The sequence below is a fragment of the Brienomyrus brachyistius genome, chromosome 5 (genome assembly GCF_023856365.1).
Source record: "Brienomyrus brachyistius isolate T26 chromosome 5, BBRACH_0.4, whole genome shotgun sequence".
Lineage (NCBI taxonomy): Eukaryota > Metazoa > Chordata > Actinopteri > Osteoglossiformes > Mormyridae > Brienomyrus > Brienomyrus brachyistius.
In genome coordinates, this window is record NC_064537.1 from 31,328,294 (window position 1) to 31,352,502 (window position 24,209).

At 44.4% G+C, this 24,209-nt stretch overlaps 1 protein-coding gene across 3 annotated transcripts in view; it reads right to left on the reverse strand.

Annotated features, from left to right (window-relative positions):
* Positions 1 to 24,209, reverse strand: part of myo1d (myosin 1D) — an 84,759-nt gene that overhangs the window by 21,227 nt on the left and 39,323 nt on the right. For 2 of the 3 annotated variants that reach the window (XM_049015191.1, XM_049015190.1), the window contains 9 exons: positions 23,501 to 23,571; positions 22,485 to 22,559; positions 20,834 to 20,966; positions 20,149 to 20,315; positions 17,320 to 17,527; positions 3,688 to 3,911; positions 2,705 to 2,843; positions 2,495 to 2,599; positions 2,091 to 2,204 (listed from right to left, as the gene is read on the reverse strand). In XM_049015191.1, coding sequence (XP_048871148.1) covers positions 2,091 to 2,204; positions 2,495 to 2,599; positions 2,705 to 2,843; positions 3,688 to 3,911; positions 17,320 to 17,527; positions 20,149 to 20,315; positions 20,834 to 20,966; positions 22,485 to 22,559; positions 23,501 to 23,571 — 1,236 coding nt within the window. Of the gene's footprint in view, positions 1 to 2,090; positions 2,205 to 2,494; positions 2,600 to 2,704; positions 2,844 to 3,687; positions 3,912 to 8,930; positions 9,157 to 17,319; positions 17,528 to 20,148; positions 20,316 to 20,833; positions 20,967 to 22,484; positions 22,560 to 23,500; positions 23,572 to 24,209 lie in introns of those variants that run through there. The other variant, XM_049015192.1, reaches the window with a different exon arrangement.

A 24,209-nucleotide genomic window follows, 5' to 3' on the forward strand; every position in this document is an offset into this window, starting at 1 on the left:
TAACGTTATGGATGATATCACAATAATGACACTATGAGCCAGACTCTGGGTTGAAGCAGCTATATTGACAGGACTGCCCTCCGGAGGGAGCTAAACACGTCTGTGGTTACACAAGTCTGCCCTACCCACTCACACCATACACACTGCACACAACAAGGGCTTGGGTGACCTTCACTGCGAAGCCTTTCAAGGTCTTAAGGTGGATAAACTTCATCAAAGGTCAATGGACCCAAGACATTCACTGCAAAGACCAGACAAATGGTCCAGGTCTTTAACCACCAAGGCAGATATGTCTCCTGTCTTCGGGATTCTGTAGAGCAGGTCAGAAGTTCAGAAGAGATCGGGGAGGGGAATCACACGTGATACTTCCAAGGACAAAAGTGTGTGAAGTGGAGGAGAGAAAAGTGGGACGGAAAGATGAACCTTGGAGAAATGACAGAAGAAAGGAAGATAATACAAAACAAAAGGAGAAAGAGAAAGACAGACGTTTCTGCGGGGAGCAGAGAGCAGACCGAAGAAGCAGATTTGTGAACACATGCCTGAATGGTACCAGACATCAGCTGATCCTCCCTCCTCCACGGTCACCATGACAACCCTGTCTCCTGGGAAGTTGGCATGACAACGGCGGAGGGAGAGAAACAGACTTGGGTAGGGAACTGCATCGTTAAGGAATGGGTGATGGGGGGGGGGGAGAATAACAGAGATGTTGATACAGAAAGACATTTCTTTTAATTTTGAGCTTCTTTGTTGACAGGGAAGAATAAAAATGATAAAGAATCGAATTATTGTCTTAACAGCTGAGAACCACAGGCAGACAGATGAATTTAGTGAAGACAAGTGGCTCCACAGAGGCAGCATGGATCCCCGAGACCATCTAGGAGCAGAGACGCAGCTACAGATAAAGGGAGCGGCTGATGAGGGTTTAACAGGACAATTCAGTCTTTTGATCGCCTGTCGTTTAACCCTTGTTATAGCAATCGGGTCACCCTCAAACCTGAATGCGGCTCTTAGACAGCAATCCTGTTTTGCATGAACAACCTTCCTCTGGCAGAAGTATGGAGGATCAAACGCCAGTGGCCACTATTTATCACTCGATCATTAACTGCATTCATTCTGCTCCTCTTGCAGCCACATTGAGCTGAGCTGTCTGTACTGAGGGCTGGTATATAAATATCGCCTCCTTTATTGCATTCCTGCAATGTTTGTCCTTTCCCCATCTGTCCTCACAGCTAAGTAGCTTTCACAAATACGGCATTCAATCCAACCCTCCCAGACGAGCATTAGGAACCGGTTCTGATTGCCCTCTCTGCTGTATTTCATTTTCGTTTTCCCCACGCAGATTTATGCTCTGCTGAACAGTAATACATTGCCCCCATTTTTAAGGACCCTCGTCATGGTAACGGTGGTCAGTCAGCAGCTTGGGCCGTCAGAGCCCACGCCGGGGGTGGGGGGGGTGCAGTGCCTATGCGGGATTATACGCCTTCACATTCCCATCCATAATGGGGAAGCCATGCCTTTCCCAAGGTCATATTTCCAGGTATAAGCCGGTTAATCTTGCTATAATCCCACTGAATATTCAAGGTTTCCTCCAAAATAGCACTTACAGCAAAAAACAAAGCTGTGAATGCAACGTACTGTTGCCAAATCAAGTGAAAAGATTAAATATGAAGGAGACCTTCATGCTTGAGATTAGAGGAGGAGACAGTAACGTCCTCAGGGGACACATCAAGGCCAGCGCTCCGGGCCAGGCACACTGTCACTGGGGGATTTATCAAAGCAGATGTAAGGCTCCCAATATTTCAATATCCCTGCAGCAACATTGACGCAACTTAAGTATTTTCATTCTGGTAAGGACAATATTAGGCTTTTCATGTAAAGGAGCTGCTCGACCGCTACAGTATGACCACTCTGCATTTAAACCTCATTGAGAAGATGAGAACTTACCCCAGAACTTACCATATGTCAATAGTGTACTGAAATTGAAACAGGTGCCATTTAAAGGATAACAAATTGCAATTCTTAATTGCAATCGTTATGCAGATATCAAGATGCCAAAGTTAGGCTTAGTGCTTTGGCATGCATACACGTACATTATATAGCGGAATGCTCTTCATGGGCTTGTACTGCTTTAGGGGGTCCATCTTGTAAAGGTGCCTATCGGTGATCAGCACCGCCCGGTCTTCAGATTTATGGAATCGATTGATCTGCAACATACAAGCCGTCGATAACATCACCAGCAAAGGCTCCAGTTTACAATTTTAAGTCAGGCTGAGAAGCATTCAAGGGGTCTAGATATAACGGAATTTCATCATAATCTGATGTCACATGCCACGCATTGTAAAGCAATGATACCAACGAACACAAATATTTCATACATTTCAATAGAAAATATCTAAAAAGTAGGACCATGATTTTCCTGTCACTGGTGCTGGTTTATCTAGTACAGGACTACAGGCGACTGAGTTGGTCTTACTGCCGGACGGTGGCGTCATACCTTCCGCACGTTGGAGGAGAACAGAACCCGCATGAACTTGTCTTTGCGCTGCAGGTCACTGGACACCAAAGTGAAGGACGATGCGGTTTCGGGGCTGTCTCGCTTCTGAAGGCACAGAGGGGATAAAGACCCAAAGTGGTGCATGAGTGTGCTACCGTCTTACTAAAACACACCCAAAACACCCCCCCCCCCCCATTTCCTCTCACTCACCAGGTAATTGCCTTCCCAAGCTCTCTGTATGCCGAGGTCAGTCCTCTGGCCCTTCAGAGACTCCAGGGAGGCCACCTTGGCCCTCACCTGCACCATCTCCTCGGGGGACAGGCTCTTAATGAGGGTCCAGGCCCACCACCTAACCGCAATTAACAGAGAGGGAACTGCTATTGACAACACACCTCTCCGTAGGGCAGAAAGCCCAAAAGCTCCATTCGTAAAGCAGAAGAGCTTTGATTACTGTCTGAAACACACTATGGTTTTGTAACCTTTAGCTGTAAACATACGTCAACTGTGCTGCCTGGCTTAATCTTTGCTCCCCTGTATAGTTAGAGTGTACTGTGCAGTCTGCATTGCACTTTTATGCCATTTGTGTTCTTCGTGCATTTGCACGTTTCTGTATGTCGTCCTGTATGTACATATTGATGGGACTAAGGTCAAGATTAAAAGTAAACATGAAGTAATCCAATGACTACAACACTGACATAGTGTGACAGCATCACAGCACCATTACAGGAATCCAGCAAGGAGGCGGTTAATTGTATTATTTTTCCTCTTTTAATGTGTATTGTTTATACAGGGCTCACAGAGTGTCTTGGGATGCTTGCTTAATTCAGTAAAAATATTGCAAATTTACTGGTATTAAAACAATTACTTTAATTCATTCATTTACAAAAATATACATTAGAAACAGCAAAGTGTTTTCAGTAGAACATTCAAAGCAGAAAATAAACCAAAACTCAAAATATAGTTCCAAGAGCCATTATGAACATCCAGCACTTTCTGTGAGCACTGTATACCTCAATATTTACATTCTATTTATTAGCTTCATTTGCACTACGGCTTAAAATGACGTTTTGTCTCAGCGAATGACTCATGCAGCGTAGAGCTGAAGACGACAGAAGATTCGTTGACTTTACTAGAAAAACATCCCTGCAGTGTTTTCATGTGCCTTCGGTTCAGCCGTGGCATTTAGGACTTACCTACTGTAGATGCTCCTCAGGGCCTCCTCAAACCTGCGCAGGACCTTGGGAGGCATGGGCCATTTGATGTGCTTGCCGTAGTCCTTCATGGCACGGACGTTTTTGAAACGCCGGTTGACCTCACGTATGTAGGACTTGACCTTGTAGCGGCGGTAAGTGCGCAAAATGATGAGCGCGGCTCGCATGCGCCGGTAACGCATCCGTGCCACCGTTCCACGCCACACCTACCGAAGCCACAGAACGTGGGATCGTTCATTGGGTTCTCAGAACAGATTGCAGAGATGCACACAGGGAAACAACGGACACTGCATACAAATACATGGCTGCTCAGTTTCATATATATGGCAGCGGCCAAAGTAGCTGTCTGCCCATATTTCAGAGAAAGGCTAACTAAACCCATAAAAATATAAAAAATACATATACATATATAAATACAGAAAGAAAGAAAAAGAAAGAATGAAAAGAAAGAAAGACAAAAAATAAAGACAGACAAAAAAGAAAGACAAAGAAAGAAAGACTTACAAATACAATTTATAAATAAGAATAATTATATAAAACACCTCAAATAAAATTGTTTATGTGCAGGTGGGGGGGGGGGGGGGTTGGGGGGTGCAGAACATTGTCTGCCTTGTATTCTGTGACGACTTAAGCTGGTCACGTATGGAAGTCAAAGACGCGTGCATGTAGCTACATTATATTTATCATGATGAATTACACACGTCTGTCTAGGCTACTGTAATGAAGCTTCCAATAATAAATGACGCAAGCCTACAAAATCAAAAGACAGACTTCGGAATAAACTGCAGCCATAATAAGCCAGTGCTAATATCAGATATATCTACAGTCTGACAGGCTGTGACTCTCGATCCCATTTCACTCCTAGGGAGCATGCGACAAAGACGCCGCATGTTTTATGGAGGACAGCATCACGAAGCTGCTTCTGAAGTCCCCTCGAGCAGAGAGGGTCTGGGGAGATCAATATGAGGATCGATGGGATCGGGAAGAGCGGCCCCACGTGCCTTCACTCTCCATCCCCTGGCCCCCTTTGCTGGGATTATCACGCTCTACCCCCCTTTAAATAATGGAGGAGTCGTCGAATTGGGCAGGGGTGGCTTCCAGCCAGCCTCGTGCTCCTGAGGAGTATGCAGCCTTGCAGCTAATATCCAGCCGGACTTCTACACCGCTGAGAACAAAAACATCAGCTACAACCACCCCCAAAGAAAGGGATGGATCTAGGGCAGCATGGGGGCAATTTGGGCTGTCACACCGCAAAGGGATATTTCACTGAAGCCGGAGGGGGTGGGCCTGGTAACTTCAGTGCAGGATTGACTACAACATCTGAGGACAATGACATGAATGCGCCTGCCTTATATGCACCCAGGAGTAATGTCAGGTATGCACCCAGGAGTAATGTCAGGTACTGTATGCACCCAGGAGTAATGTCAGGTATGCCCCCAGGAGTAATATCAGGTACTGTATGACCCCAGGAGTAATGTCAGGTATGCACCCAGAAGTAATGTCAGGTACTGTATGCACCCAGAAGTAATGTCAGGTACGCACCCAGGAGTAATGTCAGGTATGCACCCAGGAGTAATGTCAGGTACTGTATGTACCCAGGAGTAATGCCAGGTATGCCCCCAGGAGTAATATCAGGTATGCACCAGGAACTTACTCTTGGGTCAGATATGTTGGACCTTGCTCTGCTTCAGCAACATGAGGCTTAATGTATGAACGTGAAGCTGTTCATTCCATCCAGATTAAGTATTCATTAATGCTGTACTGATGCCTCAGATTCACACCTACGTCCATGCGATTGCGTAGTTAGCAGGTTCCCCCTTTTCCTCACGCAGCTGGTGCCTTTAAGCTGCCCATGGTGTGGGACTGTGCCTACGTGAATACACCCTGCGAGCAGCTGCTGTCCCATGCAGGCCAATCCCCGGAGACGGGCTCTAGGGCCCCTGCAACCCTGTACCCTACAAGCAGGTACGGGAAACGGAGGGATGCATGTTCACAGTATTTATTCAGTGTCAGCTAAAGAGATCAAGTCTACAGTACACTGGCTGAGGATGATGGGTGAAGGTCAGGGTGTCCCATCCTACAGAATCTATCCAATAATAAACAGTATATGAATGCAGACAGGGCATCTATCAGAATGGCTCTGCCAGCAGTGGCAGATCTCCATCTCATGCCATTGCATGGTTTAATGAAGGCTGTTGTGCTTATTATCTGAAGCGAGGAGGAGAGGTACAACACCCCTGAGACCCAATATAACAAAGGGCACAGCCCCCCCCCCTCCTCCCCTTTTCAATCACGGCGCCCAAATTGCTTCTAGAACACTCCGGCACAGTCCGGCCTTTTGGTCCGGCTATTCAGAGAACATTTACAAGCTCATGAAAGGCAAATTGAGATCACACGCAACTTCCGTCTTTCAGAGACACAAAACCGGGCAAGTGGTGAAAAAATATAGCAAATGAAGGAGAAAAAAAACCAGCAGGTCACATTTCTAAATGAAAAGGGTGCAATCGGCGTTCGCCGATTATGCTTTTTGCAGAATCATAGCTGTTTATTATTCCACAATGACATCTGATTCAAGCTTTCACACATTAATGGATCAGAGGGCAGCTTAATTTCTCTGTCAGCAGTCAAACGCACAAACCGCACGCACACCGTCCTGGAAGCGAGACTCTTTGCTGCCGTGAACCAGGCGACGCTGTGCTCCCCTCTGCTGCCCGGGCTTAATAAGCGCGCACACTAACAGCAGGGCCGACGAAGGCCTTAATAAACTGGCCGCCCATTAGGATAAATATGGCACAATTAGGCCCCGGAGAATTCCGGCTCGCTTTTCTCAGCGGCGCTCATTGTTAAATGCAGCTACCAGAAATAATTGGCTCTTGCTCATGGATCGATGACTTTCTCTCAAAAAAGAGAAAATATCCCAATTAATTAGTGCTTCAAACCCCCGCCACAAATACTCAGCCAGAAAAACATTTATGAGCTAACTTGTGTGCTGAATGGGATTTCATCTTTTTTGCATATTTTGATATTTTTAATTAACATTAGACTTCATTTTATAAAATTGCGATTGAACCATCTTGAATGCGACCAAAACAGTGGAGTTCTCCTAAACAGTCAGTTCTATTGCAATGACCACTATGCAGTTCCTTCCCACTGGATCAGTAACTGTGAAGAACATGATACAAGGCAGACTAGCAGATAAGGATAACTAGAGCCTTATCAGTAAACTGGGCTGGCTGCTCTGGATGGCGCGGGCTGCCAGTCCAACACCAGCGGCCTCTGGGAGGCTGTGCTGGCTTTTATTTATCCCCTCTGTGCAGCCATTTGTCAGTAATTAGGCAAATAACGGTCCATGCACAGGACCACATCCATCTCCTTCGGGACAGCTGTCTCCACAGCCTGTTCAGCCCTCACTGTTCCCCCTCCCCCCCGCCATGTCTTTCTTAAATTGAAAATCATATCGGGCTCCTTCAGAATACAGGGACATAATGGGAGCCCAGGTGTCGAGCTCATTAGTGCAGTTGCTTTGAATGAGGACTCAGCCAATCTAACGTTACCTAATCTAATCACGTGACACGAGCCATTAAACCTCACAATGAGCGTTACTTCAAAGGCTCTATTGTTGCATCAGACAAATTTTATCTGCATAAATCCTTATCTATATAAATAAGAGACACAATAATAGGCATAATAAATTAGATGCATTAGAAATATTTATAATCAAGTATCTGAAATCAAAAGGAAAAAAAAAAATAAATAAAATAAGGGAGTGTAAAAAAATTCTTATAAATTTTTTTTACATTCTACATACCCACATGATAGGCATCCTATCCAGGGTGTACCCAGTCTTATGCCCTAAGCCTTGGGTAGACTGTATGCCCCCATGACCCTGACTAGGGAAAGCAGTTGGTAGATGGATAGATGGATGGATGGATGGATGGATGGATGCATGGATGGATGGATGCATGGATGGATGGATGGATGGATGAGGCTGCGTCATAAACACTCAATGTCCGTGTAGTTTTCAGTGGCCACCATAATGCAAACAATCATATCTGGGATATCAGCGTCCACCTTCAGGGGATTCTGCAGTGTAACAAGCACAGACAGAGCTGCCTGGTGCCGAGTCACTAAGCGGCAGCTGTCTCACCCAAATCTCTCTTCAGAGATATAAGCCATTTCACAGCCGAGGACATTAAAGCCATACTCTGGATGCTGTTGTTCTATACTGGCAAATAAGATGAACCAGCCTGAAGATCTCTGCAAAAATAAATGCAATTCATAGAGGATCTGTGTAATTTTATTGTGACTAATATCTCTTATTTTGACTTCAGAGAAGAGAATGCAGACTTTCTGCAACTACTTTTACTCCAGGTTTGACACCAGCTGTCTGTACATATGGACCTTGGTAAAATACTAACAGGTCTTTCACACTACATAAACCTGATAAAATGCACGCATGTTTTAGTATAGTTTTATTTGCTTATCAAAACTTTCTGCTAACCAATATTTTTCCGTAAGTCAATCTGTCATATTGGCAACCAGAAATGGTTTGGTTTTGTAAGTTACCATGGCAATGACAGGAAGGAAACTAACTGATCATCTGAAGGGATGGGATTTTTGGCCATGATTCAGCAGCGTTCAGCACAACTGCAACAGATTCCACTTATGTCGACAAATCAGCTGTAGTCTGACTGGCTAAAAAAAGATCAGGGGATTCACAGAGATGATGTCTTTAAATAATTTTTTCCAATTAATGGTCAGAAGTCTTTAAATCGCCCACATGGTGGTCATAAAGGATTTGTTAGCTAACAACCTAAGACAGGAGTCATTTCCTCTTGATCACCTTTTCCACTGAAAACATCACCACAATAAATAAGGCTCATTTTTTTTCTCATTGCCTTCTAATGACATACAACAGTTTTGAATACAGTTAGGTAATGTGCTTGTTCATGCAAATAAAATAAAGATTAAGATAAAGATAAATAAGGACTTAAAATCAACCATTTAGTCAAGCTGTTTTAACAGCATAATAATATGCGGAAATATCACTGGTCATGCAGTGTGTTTGTAGCCGGCAGGAATTTCTCCCCTTAATAGCAACATGAATAATTCTTAATGGAAATCTCAGGATATTCTGACAGCATAACATTTTCAGTGGAAGGAAATAATCACTCATAATAGTAACTACAAAATTCAACGAATTTTGAATTAAGGCAGCAATACACTGCAAATTTGACACCATCTATTAGAAAAAAATACAGTGGTTTCTTCAGTTGAAAGCGTAATGAGCATCTTATACCTACAGCACCTCAATTACCTCAAAATCAAGAGTCTCAGGTGTGGCACTGTGTATGCGCTGCTATGATCCCCAGCGTTAATACGGCAGTCTGTGGCAGGGAGACATTAGTGCTGCCGAGGGTCACAGCCTTTGAAGGGGCACCGGACTGGGCTCTGTAGGGAGAACAGGAGGCTGCCTCACCCTCTCTCCATTCCACTGTTCCACTTCAAACAAACGTAGCATCGGCTCTGCCTAAGGATCTCTACAGTATCACAGATGCCCGGGAATACACACATTCCTCTGTACAGCTACAGGTCAACCGGCCAGTGGAGCCTTTGTGTCAATCCATGGTGGATTACTACTTCTGCTCTTTAATTTTGTTTATTTAATGGTGTAGAAGGAATACTAAAATCAGTGTTAAATAATATAATATAATATACACATTGAAGAAAGTATGATGAAAATAAAACTATTTTGGAACATCCCGATGAATCCTGAGTTGTGTTTAAAACATTTCAAAGTTCTTCATTATCAGACATAATCAAGGTCCATCATATTCTGACTTGATTAGACATATTTTTATATTTTACTTAGATTTATGATTTTTAATAGCAGCATTCATAATAAAGGCAATTTCAATTTACATCTGGCCTTTATAAATTAGCGTAATCATGAAATGCCAGTCATTTTCTAATTAAACAGATACCTAATTTTTTTCAAGAAACTGAAAGATTGATTAATATGTAACCCTACTATAAATCTGCAATGGTTTGCTTGAGGGGTATAAATCAACCAAAATCAAGTCAGAGACCATACTTTACTTTTTATAGGTGCAATTATGCAAAATAAAATGTAAGACACCAATCATTTCAGCCTTTACAAGGCTGGACATCCAGATCAGTATTCTGTAATGGCTCAAAGTTAATTAATTAAAGTGTTGGCTGGAACAAAAGGCAGTTGGGGGGTCCCCCAGGACACCCCCCCCCATTTTAAAATACCATTACTTGCATAGCTGGACAGTTTTGAAAAATGCTCAATTTAAAATGTAATGAAAGTCAATTACAGCATGAATGGAAATTGAAATATAGGGTCTGTATGCTGGCAAAAATATATGCTTATATGCTTAGACAGTATATATTTACACATAAATCTCAATCAATCATTCTTTTGCCATAAATAACAATAAACAATAACTCCGGTGAAACAGCAGCCTAAACTATTTTAGGATAAGATTTTAAGCATCTTTAAGCAAACATAGGGTTAAAAAAAACATAGGGTTTTAAAATTCAGGGTATAAGTCTGTGATACAAATCATTATCAGATGTCTATTTTCTGAGTCTCTAGCAGTCTAGTCGGACGGAAGAGATAATATTTTATTCCGGAGGTAAAATGCTAGGTACGATGTGCCGGGTGGTTTCATTGCAATTGCAATACAAGCCGCTGGACTTGCATTTTGTCCGAAAGGCAAAAGCAAGCAAACCTACTGACACAACACCACACACAACACAGGAAACACCGGCCTTCATTCATTACACTTCGTATAATAGCCGGATCTGTATTTCCGAACTCATTCACATTCAAACTCATACACGGTTGTGGTCTAACTGACTAACAGTGGATTTGTAAAACAGGTATATAAGCATATACAGCATTGGTGAAACCAGCCTGATAGAGCATGTATAAGGCGTCTATAAACATAAGACTTGCAGCATTATATCTTTTGGACCATTCGCAAAAGAGATGACAAATTTCGTTTTCCTAATGTCCGCCCATTCAGTAATCCTCCTCCTCAAAGTGGACTTGAACATCTCCCTTTCTGACACGATGCTCTCAAAGCGACTACTACCTCCACCGATCTTTCAGAATCCTTGAGACACAGTATGACAGCTAAGAATTTTGTACGTTTCTGTTCCCGGCCAGGCAGGGTCCTCCTATCCAATGGCCAGTTACCACTCAGCCCGCTCAATGCTGCATTCCTCCAGCACCGCCGTCCCCATCGTCTGTGAATAATGCTTCTGCAGAGCACCTCATGCTGTTGTGTTGGTGTTTTCCCCCATTGGAAAGGGTCAGTGCTTTGCCAAAATGTCCCTTAACTGTATTCATCTTTTACCCGACAGGTAGGATCGCATAGGTGTATTTGCATATGTATGCTCTAGAGCTGCCACTAGTGTGTGTTACAGGATTGTCCCGTATTGTAAATTAGAATGCTGTGTACTCTATTTTATTGTTAGGTACTCAAGACGGGGGGTGTTTCTGTATTTCTTCAGATGGAAAGTGGCAGCCTTGGTGGGCACACGTCCCATAAGCCAAACAGGCATATTTTACAATGTGATTATTTATATACTGCGTTTGGTAAGATTACCTTGCCGATAGATTAACCCTTCATCCAAGAACAGGAGTGGCCTTACAGCCCGCGGACCCAGGGAAGACTCGACACAGTACAGAGTGGGCTGGCAGCTATTAAAAATTAATTAAAAAGCAGCAGCCATGAATAATTGAGGGGGTCTATGTTTTTGTCTTGTTGGCTAATTCCCTGCCTCAGACTGGTGCGGCTGATGCCCATGACGCCAAGAGGAGGATGGCACACTTCCCGCGGCCCTGGCCTAGCGCCGCGTCGGCTGCCATTAGCATTCCGAAAGGTCAGGCCTCCGGATTTTTATTTAGCTCCGTCTGAGGGGAAAACAGTTTGTCCTCCTGAAATGAAATCGAAAAACAATGCAAATATAAAGTGCCGCTTAGTTTTTCAGCTTAGAGAGGGAACACAGTCTAAGCCAAAGTGAGGAAAGGCACCTTATGTGAGCAGAAGGCTAACTGCTAAGGTTGCTAAACAACAAGGAACAAGGAAATCTTTACCGTTTCTAAACCAAAATGGCCAGTCTGTCTTGTTTTTGCCATAGAATGTCTGCCACAGGTGTGAATAGAACTACGAGTATACTTCCATTTCATCAGCAAAAGTAATGTCTGAATGCTACTGGGAAAACAAAGAGAAATCCTATTTTAGTTAGCATCTTTCTATGCTAACACAGGCTGCTCCCCTGGATGCAATCCAGCCATTGTGTCTGGTTTTCTCGACAGCTATGGTCAGCTATGCAGATGACTGACAACTTAACTAAGCTTGTGCTGCTAAGATTACAGTGAGAGCCAATACACAAGATTATCATGTCAGATCCTGACAACAAATATGGAGCATAAAATTTTGGATTATTTCTGGTTTTTGACAAAACACAGGAGAAGGAGATCAAAGGGCCATCTATTGTTTTGCTCACAGCGCTCAAACCAAAAGAGGAAGTCACATGGTGGAAAAACATGATCTAGATGCTCAACACAGCTACTCAGGCTTTTATAGCTATCGTCCTATTAGTGGATGGGTTCTTCTGCCTCACCTGCTGCGTTTGTGAATTTTTGAAAATACTGCATGCCCTCCTTAAAAGCCCACAAATCCATGCTGCTCAGGTAGCTTCAGTGCTCTACATGGAAGATGAATCGTCAAGTGTTTGTGAGGAGAGGCTTGTATCAGTGAGACTGGGGCATCTCTTATGCTTTGGGCTCTATTAGCACAGGGCGATCTGCTCTGTGAGGTGCTGATAAAGGGATTGGCAGGCACACGGAGGGGATTTGGGGCTCAGGAGACGATCCAGAGCCCTAAATAAAGCTCATGGGGGGTGGGGGGGGGGGAAGAAACACAGAATGAGCGTCCCAGGTCCGCTCAAGAGTTACGGCAATTGGAAAGCGGCGCATGTGTTCGCATGTGATCTGTCCTATTGCATAAGCTGTGGAAGAACGTCCCTCAACTCTGGGCGGAGACTAGCCAGCACCATCTCACTCTCGAGCTCCTCAGGCCCATCGAGGAGCCGGGGCACGGCGACAGTCAAAATGTCAGGCCTCTGCCGACCAAGCTCACGGCCTCGCGTTGCTAAAGGTCGTCTTCGATAAGCCAAGCAGCAATCAACTATGTGTCGCATGCAGTCAGAACTAGGAGAGGAGAACGTGAAGGTGTCTCACTAAAGCACACTACCACTATTTCGAGGAAAGAAAAAAATTTCCCCGGATACCGTGAACGGTACATCGTTTAATTAATTTGCCTTTAATTAGGGACGTGATCAGCGTATATGCAAACCTGACCGATTTCATTTGTGCGATGTGCGGAATCACTCCGAGAGTACGAACACCAGGAAGTCGCCGTGTGCCCATACGACGCTGCCGACTCCATCCTGTGAAGATACATTAAAGTGCACCTGAAGATGCCAGCACTCTGCCTCATCACACATTGTACCTGCAAAATCCATAATGCACGAGTAGGTTCTGCAGTCAAATGGCCGGCTGTGGCAGCCGCCGAGATGCCAAAAGTCACTTCCAGGTTACAGGCCACTCACGCCGCATTTACTGCGGTTAAGTGCAGTTTATCGTAGGACAGAGGGGACGAGCTGCAGGACGAGGCCACACCTAATAAGGGCCGGAATACACAGCGGTGACCAAAGGGAGGGACCGTGAGGGACACGAGCAGCATAGGGGGTCATGAATACAGCTTGTAAGACATATGCATGACCCATAGGGCACTTACACAGTGATGTGTAACAAGATGAACTCTATATACTAAATCACTACCTATACATACAAAGGCCCCCTATCCCACAATAAGACAAAAGATAGGAACTGGAAAAGACTGATATCAAAGCCTTAAACCAATAAACCATATAAACTTAAAAATCAAGATATGTGAAGACGGACAAATTAAAGTGCAGAAACTATCTGCATGGTAACATTCGGGCCGAAACGCAGCTCTCCGCTGCTCAGTGTGTGCAGTCTGCATGCTCTCCATGTGCTGTGTATTTATCCACTGGCACATTAAGTTAACTAGCGTCTCTAAACTGCACACACTGCTTAAAGTTGCTTGGCCCCTGACCAGGGTGACCCCTGCACCGTGTCCTCTGCTTCCTGGGATGGAACCCAATGCCTATCTTTATGCTTTTTAGAGTTATTAATAGAGTCCAAACACCATTATTACCAACACAAATGCACTTTAATAGAAGGAGACTGTTACGACATCACTCTGCTCATGCAATGGTTTTTGCGACAATGCAAAATACCATATTTATATACGAACACAATTGTCTTAAAGGCACATTATTTTATTGTTTTTGCTGGTTACACTCTGAACAAAAAACAGTTAATGTATGATTATGGTAATGAAGCAGATCTTTTGCACAATAATGAAACCTAGTACTTGAAATAATTCCCTTCAATTAAGTCTCAGGTATTATAGAAGACGACAGTAGGGAAAATAATTCCATACTTCATTGAGAGAACATGGATTAATGGCCAGATATTAATATTCATAAAGACAGATTTAAATGTTCAATATTACTAAAGTATTCAAACAACTTACTCCTCAAATGACACTCAATCAGGGCTCAGTAATACACTCATCAGTTCTGCATATTCGACTAACTTCTACATTTCAACTTTACTGAAAATTCCCATATGAAAATGCATAAATCCCATCTCACTTATTGTGCGGAGTGTGAAATCCTGCAGTCCTGTTTTGCTCGCCAGGCTGAGCGCCAACGATTAAATAGCATGTGACTGACTCCCAGCATCCAGCATCACACATCGCAGTCTGTTTCGGCCTCAGAAGCGCAGCTACCGCTTTTCACCAATAACGTAAATGTGCCAAAAACTCCATCCAAACTGTTTACATCAGTGACGTAACAGGTCAGGGAATTATGCAAAAAAGGCACCGTGGGTGCAGTGAGCAGCAGCTCACAGGAGGCCGGACTCACGCGAGCCTCAGGAACCGGAACTCCTTCAGAACCCAGAGGCGCCTATATGAGAATCTGATCTGATTTCAATACGCCGTGAGGCGTGACCATTGATCGATGGATGCCGGCGACTGATGAAGCGATAGGAGATAATGGGTTTTCACGCATCACAGAGCAACGAAGAGAGACGGCCATGGACACAAGGACAGGGCCTGAGGCTCGGCCGCCCTCGCTAATTAAAGTAAGCCCCCCCCCCCAACCCCCCAATGGTAGCACAGCCTCTCCCTCGCCTGCGGAATACGAAGTTACAGCTATCGATTCCACACTTCAGCATCTGCCCCCATTTCCCGGGGCGGCGGGACTGCCGCCATCATCCAGGTTCTAGCGGTCCGGTTATATGACCTGGCCAACCCTGAAAGTGCCGTTCTACGCTCCGTCGAGTCCAAGGTGCCTGGTTTCGTAATCACAGGCAATACAAACAAAAACCGAAAGCCGCAGTAGTTTATTCTCATGAAGTACTTTGAATATCTCACAGAAACAAAAACAAAATTTTCCTAAACTGTATATACTAAAATACAGACAGATAAATTCTGTAAACTAAAGCCAGTATTAAAGACATAGCCTGCCTTCTGTTTTCATCTTATGATTTCCTATCAACTCCAAGCTGAGCAAAGTTACACTGTTACTGTACATCCAGTCTTCAATTTATTTTTAAAACAATCACTAGAAACGGTCATACATAATTTCCAGGGTTTCCTGTGCCCTGCGCATACTGGGACAAGTCACTTTGAATCAACGCAATTCGCACAAATTTTTTTGCCGGGGGCCAGAGTGAAAGTGGCAGCCTCACTGTAAAGCCGAACTGGAGAAGTGGTGGGAAAGATGGATGGATGGACGGATGGATGGATGGATGGAGCTTCAGATGCAACAGGGAACATACCATTTACCACTGGATCCCTCACATGACTTTAAACAGAAAAGCACCGAAACGTTTTGGTACCTCTGACACACACACACACACACACGTTTGTAATTAGATCTTCGTGGGGACTCTCCATTCATTTCTATGGGGAAAACTCTAATCTCCAGAACGTCAAAACAGCAGGTTTTTATTACATCGTGGAGCACATTTCATCCCCACAATGTAATATATACATAATCCAAACACACACACACACACACACACACACACACACACAGGCACACACGCACAGCCAGACCATGACAAGAGTGGCGTATCACCCACAAAACAATGAACAAAACAATCACATCTGTGTACTGTACCATCACAATAACGCTATCATTAAAACCGCCTCACACCTCCCAGAATGCTTCAGCCACAATGACAGGAAACATAATGTGACAACGACATGGAAATCAGAACAGACTAAAAAAGTAATATGAACAATGAGCGATGATGCACGATAAAAAGGGCATCAAAACATTGTTCTGAGACCATCCATGAAATATGATTTCAGCAGTAAAAGACTGTAAACAGACAGACACAGGGAGATGGGTGGCCTGCACAAGACCTCTGATGCAACCCTACTCCACATATAATGTGCATTAATCTGCCCGCTATTCACCAAAAGTACCCATGTCTGAAGCCTGCACGAAGTACAGATTAACAGCTTCCGTGCTAAAGTAAGCAATAACACGGGTAGTAATGGATGGTAAAGTAAATTCGCTGCAGAAAATACATTCACAATTACGCGACTCGTGTCTGAGAAAGCCCCATCCCCTGAATGCTGTACGGATATTATGCTGTTACACAACAGTTGGGTAACCAGCAACAAGGGGCTGCACCTTTACATTGACCTTTATTCAGCAGGCGCTTCTGTCCAAAGCCTTGTACAAGTGTGGAAATAGCACCTTACAAACATACATGCTTGAGGAGTCGACTGGGCATAAGTGTAGCTAGGCTGAGTTTCCAGTGAATGTCCAGGGACAAGTATAAACAGCACTGTGACAATAGACCTTCCAAAGAAAGCAAGAACCTAGTAAGACTATGCATTCAGCAGAAATCTCAATGTTAAGAACATTCAGGGAACATGCAGGGGCTGCTGCAGGTGAACCGAAGAGTACAGAGTCACTGCAACGGAGCTGAATGGCCAGAACATTCCAGTGTCTATTAAAGCAGCAGCTTTATCTCAGGTCAGAGGTGGGAACTGGGCTGCGTGAAACTGTCAGTGCTGACTAAAGCAGCCAAATTAGTTTTACTTTATACTGCGGCTGCTCCACCACTGTGAAATCTAAAGAGCTGCTGTGGAAAACGTACTTTAGAGATAATATGGCTATGCATTTTTTTTGCTTTACATTCATGGCAGTAAGTAAGGCACAGATACAAACCCATTTTTCTGTTTAGAATTTTCTTTATCACATTAGTACTGAAATATATCTTTAACATGATAATCCCTTTCATGTTGGATTTGGACTTTGCATTAAGCGGCAATTATGGGAAAAGGAGTCATGATATTTTAACAGAGTGAGAACAGTAGGGGGAGCCATACTTTTCTGAGAGGCATAGGGGGGACGAGGAGGGTGAAGAGGTCAAAGGTCAGGGCTCTGGGGACGCACCTTCTGCAGGAAGAGGACGATGCGCTGCACCATCTCTGCCCGCTGCTCCTCCAGGGTGAAGAGCGTGCGTGGCGTGCGGATGAACACCTTCGTCTTCCCGTACGCCACGTCATGCTCGAAGCCGCAGCCCTGCAGCAGCCGCATCACGGCCTCACGGTCCGACGGCAGCTCGTGGTTTGGCCAGGTGAACTGAGAGATCATCTTGTACCTGGAGAAGACAGGGAAGGGGGCGTGGGAAGGAGATATGTATGGTCACTAACATTCTGGAAGGGTCTTTTCACGTAGTGTTAGCAGGTAATATCCAAAAAAACAGCCTGAAGGACCTACAAGAGCACAACGCTACATAGCTGGGCACAAAAACAAACCCTTGAGGAGAGGCAACCTGAGCAGAGAGTCTGGAACAACACTCTTGACCAGCATAAATACTTCAAAACTAGCCAAAATTACAACCTTCACGGGCGGAGCACGGTGAAAAATACAGGCCTTCACGGCCTGTTCCGCTGGTAGGACAAGACGTTTCTATAATGATGAACGAACAGTGATTTCCCTCGATCTGTGTCACTTCATGGTGATATGAGACGGTGGGCCGGGTTGGTGGCACAGTGAAGAAGCAATAGCTGTGAGGAGGGGTGTCAATGGACAGAAATATCGAGTCTCATTCTCTGTTTGTTACCAGGTTACACATTGCGTTGTAAATAAGCAATTCCCCTAGCTGATCCGGTATGAACTTAGTCAACATCCATCCACTTTCCCTGGACAGGGTCATGTGGGGGCCTGCAGCCTATCCCAGAGAGCACAAGGCAGGGAAAGACTCTGGACAGGACGCCAGTGGGTCCTTATCATACTGAACAGAAAGCCCAACATAATGAGGGTACCAATTTATATCTGATCATGTTACTACCCAGCTAAGATGAGGGTCATTTTAGGGAAAGGGCGTGATTGTAACGGGCATCTCCGGCCTCATTAAAGGAGCCACCCCTTAAACCTATTACCAAGCTGGGCAAGACGGCGGCCCACTTTGGGGATTTCCTACCCCCACAGGAGCATTAAAAGGGACTGCAGAGGGACTCTGGCCCCTGATCATCTAATCTGTTAAGTGCAGGAAGCCATCTGGAGCGCTGGAGGACCACAAGCATGGAATGGGCAGCATGCACCTCTCTGGGTGCCTTTGAGTGCCTTAGAGGGCACCTAGCACCAGGGAGCTGATGAGCAAACGGTTCCTTATGCGAAAAACAGCTGGATGCCTGACGCATCTATGGGTGAGCCCAGGTACAGCCTTCGATTGTAACCGGCCCCGTCTCAAACAGCTGCGCAATTCCGTTTTTTTAAAGCAATTCATAGTCCAATTATTTTCTACCTATTTCTACTTCATTTCCTAACATATTTCTATACCTATTACAAAATCACTTAAATGAATCACTGTGCTTACTGAAAATAGGATAAAATAAGACACCTGACGTTATAACTTAAAATGTCTGAAACTGATTGTGCTGTGTAATGAAGAGGAGGGTATGAGCACTAACCTGCCCACCCCTAACATCTGTAGATGTTGGTACCTCCCAAAACCTGCTCAGTTCAGGGGAGTAAAAATACCACATATTATCTGATAATCATTAGGTGTTTGACCCAGTATCTGCTATTGGGATAATCCAAGGGGAACTTCTGACCTTGATCGCAGTCTACACCTTGCTTTTAGCAGGCAAGCCCACTCTTTCCTTTTCAATAATGTTATCATGACCGGGGGGGGGGCAGAGCAGCCAGGTGACCAAAGAGGTTTTTTCCCTCCCAACTTGGGGAGCTTTTTCTTCCTCTCCTCCGCCGTCATCTGGCTTTTCTTTCTTCTAGTTCTTTGCATTTCCCTTTTCCTGTTTTCGTACCATCATGATGTAATGCGTCACAACACCCATGTAAAGTGCATTGGGGCGACTCTGTCGTGAAAGGTGCTATATAAAAATAAAATAAATTGAGAATATAAATACAATCAGGATAATGTGCCCACGGGTAGACACCCCCAGAGGCGGACTGCTGGCTGGCAAGAGAAGCAGGACCATAAAGCAGGACCCTACGTAGGATGGTCTGGGAAGCAAAATACCACAAAAGTATGTAAAGGAAGCAGGAGGAGCTGCTGTTTAAGTATAAAACTTAAAAAGGGAGGCAAGTGACGCAGCTATCACCGATATGGCTGCCGTCTGGGAATGTTCAGGAATCGTCACTGATTTATAAGATGTTTGGACTCCACTGGTGTATCAAATGTTAAAATGTCTCCACTTCATCTGTGCAATTATGGAAAATGTTCCTTGTCCTTGCTGTTACTTGTGTACAAAAATAACACACACCCCAGATTTTTTGTCTCACATGCTGCCACAGAAGGTATGGGCGGAGATCAATGTGCAAATTCTGAAAATAGGCAACCAGCAGTAGCAGAAAGACAAATCTGTTAACAATTAGCCACGTTAGCTTTTATAGCTGTGCTTTTTAGCCAAAATTATGCATTTTCAGGGAACTGCTTTGCACTCTTCAGCAACCCATTAAATCTGTACATTTAAAAAAGATTGGGCCTAAACTATTAATAGAAAAGAACAGAATAGAAGAATTTCAGTTCAAAAACAAATAAGGAAAAAAAAAAACTGTCCCGATTAGAGAGCTCTTTTTGTCATGACTGTTCTGCTGCTACGTTGTCATGGCCACAGGACTGTGTCCTGCTGCAGGGGGCTGTGCGGACGCCATGACTATGTGGCTCATGGAGCACCAGAGCAGGCCAGGCCAGGTCGGAGGAGAGGAGGGGAGAGGAGCGGGTAACGCAGGCAGCGGCCGGAGCTGGTACTGTACCTCTGCAGGAAGCGGGGGTAGGTCTGCCGGTAGGCAAAGCCGGCGCGACGCACCCGCACGTTCTCCAGCAGGCCCAGGTACTCCACCTGGTGGCGGCAGCGCTCCGGTTCAAACAGCAGCGGTGATTTCACGTCATTGGGCTTGATGCAGCGAACATAGTAAGGTTCCTGCAAGGTCCACAAGAGGGCGCCACTGAAAAAACCACCTGCATGCAACTCATTTAAACATGTATTTAAAGCAGCCAGGTAAGATGTTTATAATCAGGATTTTACCATGAGCAAGTTTCCAAATCATGAAGAAATCCATTAGGGCTAACTTTAGACAAAGAAAGACAATACATCAACTTCTGCTATATTTAATGACCGCTTTACTAGTACTGCTTGGCCAATTTTATTCAGAAAGGGTTACTGTGTATGCAGGTTTTTGCTGAAACTCCCTAATTAGAGGACTGATTGGCTGAAGAGTCCTCACACCTGGGTTTGAACAGCTGACCTAATGGTTATCCTAAAAACCTGCATACACACCTGCCCTTTGCGGATAAGACCGCCCACCTCCAGCTTAAAATAATGTAGACATGCAATGTCTTTCTCAAAAAGACAGGTCTCACTTGGATTCAAGGACAAGCTTTCTGCACTGGATGAAAGCCCTTGCATGTCTGGGTAAGAATCCCCATAGCATCCCCCACCTTGCAAGCCAAGTTGTCCACCAGCGAGATCATGGAGTTCTTGAAGAGTGTGGCGGCCGTCAGGGGCCGCTTGGTGACCTCCGTGATGCCCAGCTTCCCCTCCGGCCACATGCCCTTCAGCACGGGGTTGGAGCTGAACGGTGGAGAAAGTGAGAGAGCCAGATAGCCGGAGAGAAGGGCGAAGAGAAGACATCGGGGATTAGAAAGGATGCAGTCGGTGCTCTTGTGAAGCTCGCATCTCTTAAAAACAAGTTGGGTGTGACTAATTGAACTTCCCAACTGATTTATCGAGGGTATTGCCCTACTGGCAAGTGTGTCTATATTTATTTTTTGCAAAATTATTACCATGAAAAGAAAAAACCTCGAAAAAAAAAAGAAAAAACTTTAAAAATTGAGAATTTAAAATAAACTAGGCTCCAGGAGAGGCACAAAGGGTGATCGAATAAGAACGAAGGTCTGAACATTTGTGGCAGAGAGACCATGTAAGGTCGGTATTGAAGATGTTTTCATGCACAAGCTCGCTGCTGGTAAGTGGTAACATACCGCTTGTCCTTCTGAATAAAAATGTAAACTTTGCTGAATCTGTTCAGCCAAGTAAAGGAGACATAGAGAGACATGATCCAGGTATATAAGATTCTAACAGGTCTGCATGCTGTTCAACCAAATAGTTATTAGTTCAAATACAAGAACGTGGCCATAGCGGGACAACATCATATAGTGGATTTGATGAAGCACCTCTTTACGCAGCGTATAGTTAGAGTATGGAATAGTCTTCCTGCTAGTGTAGCGCAAGCTAAAACCCTGGGTTCCTTTAAATCAGAGATAGATAAGATTGTAACAGCTCTGAGCTATTAGTTAAGTTTTCCCAAAATGAGCTTGACGGGGCAAATGGCCTCCTCTCGTTTGTAAATTTCTTATATTCTTAGCTATTTATGGCATAAAGAGCATGACACAGTTGTTTCAGTACTCTGAGTTCACACCTCTAGGCTGAGGGGTCCAAATCCCTTGGCGGTTCTGCGAGTACTCCAGTTACTCTGGGTACTCCAGCTACGTTAGGAACTTCAGTTCTCACACAGTCAAAAAAACAACACATGGTTCCAGTGAACTGGCATCTCTAACTTAGTTATAGTGTAGGTCTGTGTGTGAGTGTGTGCTCTGCTTTGGACTGGCATCCCATCCAGGATCTAAAGCCAAAGCAAACTCAACGGTTCATCTGGGTCCCCTACAGAGTATTATCAGTGCATTACATCAAATACAGACCGCCCCTGACTTGCAGACCGCCCCTGACTTACAACTGCGTTCCATTCCGACAGATAAGTCGATTTCAACATGCAACCTATGCTGCATGTTGCTATGCTGTAACTGTATAATTGCACTGGATTTTAGGCGTGAGAATGAGACTGGGAGGTGTGTGTGACGCAGGAGGGTCACCTGCAGCAACTATTGTACAGCATGTGGTGTGGACTAGGTAGCGCAGCCCTGCTGGGCGAAAGGCCGTCTAGCAATTTATTTTTACATACATTATACGATACATTCACTTAAATCAAGGGTTGTATGTGTAAGTCATGGTAAGTCACATAGGGTGTAATTTGGGGACAATGCAGTATGTACATTACAGTGCAGCAAGCGGATAGAAGTGGCAATACTCAACCTGTTATACAGCAGCCTTTTAAAATCCTGAAACAGGGTGTCTTTGTTCTTATCAATGAAACCAACCACAGAGTACCTACAGATAAAAGAGAAAACATTTTACTCTGGCGGCCAAAAAAAGGATCAAACCTAAATTATGACAAGAAGAAAAGACTAAATGAACCTTAAGTGTACCTATTACACAACAGTACCAGAAGTAGACGGAGAGGAAAGTCTCTAACCAATCCCTGAGGGATGCAGTCGGATTATAGCCCTGTCTCTCAGACTGAACCATGATCCAATTTATATGACACAAAGCACAGAGCGCAGATTAAGAACGGTGTATTTATATTCCTTGATTTTTTGAAAGCACATATTATCATCAAGGGTGCCGTGGATAGAACACCACAAAAATTGCAGCCTTACTGATAGGATGATATTTCAAGCAATTTCTGCACTTAATTTTGACAAATGTTAGATGCACTTGATGACAGAATACGCCTTCTTCGCAAATCTGTCCTTATCCCACACTGTTGTTATGCAAACATAAAAGAAATGTAGGAAATTCCGGAAACCATGGTGACTAGGGAATGTAACATGCAGATGTAACTACCTAAGAGTCCAGAGGTGGAAGGTTCAGGTTCAGAAACTACAAAATCCAGACCAAGATTTAGTTTCAACCAACCAGTGGAGTATATTGGTCTGCATTTGTACTTTCCAGACCTGAACCTCCCACCTCTGTAACAGTCACATACACTTCCTTCATATAATAAGGCCCCTGCCTACACTACAAAAAGATCATATAAAGAGAATATATGAAGCTGCGACTTCATCCATAGCACCCTGGCAAGGAGAAACGCAGGGCTTGCATGCTGGGTCGTGTGCGGGGTTATTTCCATCTCATCAACGAGCAGGACCTTGTTTTTGAAGAGCCTTGTGTCATTTGCTGTGTCATTGCCTAAGCCCTTGCCCTGTAATGAATGCTTCAGCGCTGAGGCACAGTGACGATGGAGGAATGCCTCCGTGTGTCACACTCACATCACGTGGCCTGCATAGTGCCGGATGCGGAAATCCCGGTCGAACTCCAGGCTCTTGTCTGTCGGGGAGAGCTGAGGGTGGGGGGCAGCAAAGCAGCACCCAGAGCCATGGGGATAGACGTGGGGGGGTAGCAGAAGAGAAGAAACAGAGGTCAGTTTACATTGCAGAATATGCAACAAATATGCGAAAAATAAAAACAGCCCCGGAGAACGGCATGACCTTCCTCCCCCCGAAGACGACTGCAGTGAGGTTAGTGGTGCAACAAAAGCTGCCAAAACGGAGCTGTTTTGAAGCAAAGAGCACAGATAAAAGGCAGGAAACACTGCCCATGAAAATGCATGAGGAAGGAGGTGGAATAAGCTGAATACATGCGGAATATACAGTATACGTATGTGTGTGTGTTATATATAATCATGTGCTTGTATGCGTGTCACAAGAGCAGATGTGTGCATAATGCTTGCAAAAACTGTGTGGGTTATGTATGTATTACATTGTGGAGAGGAGACCAAATGTCCCCACAGTGTGATGAAAATCTGTTATTCTGATGTTTTGGGAACCTTTTTTCTGTCCCCACAAGGGGAAACTCAATATTATTTTTTATATATATACACATATATATATATATATACACACACATATATATATATATACACACACATATATATATATATATATATATATACACACACATATATATATATATATATAT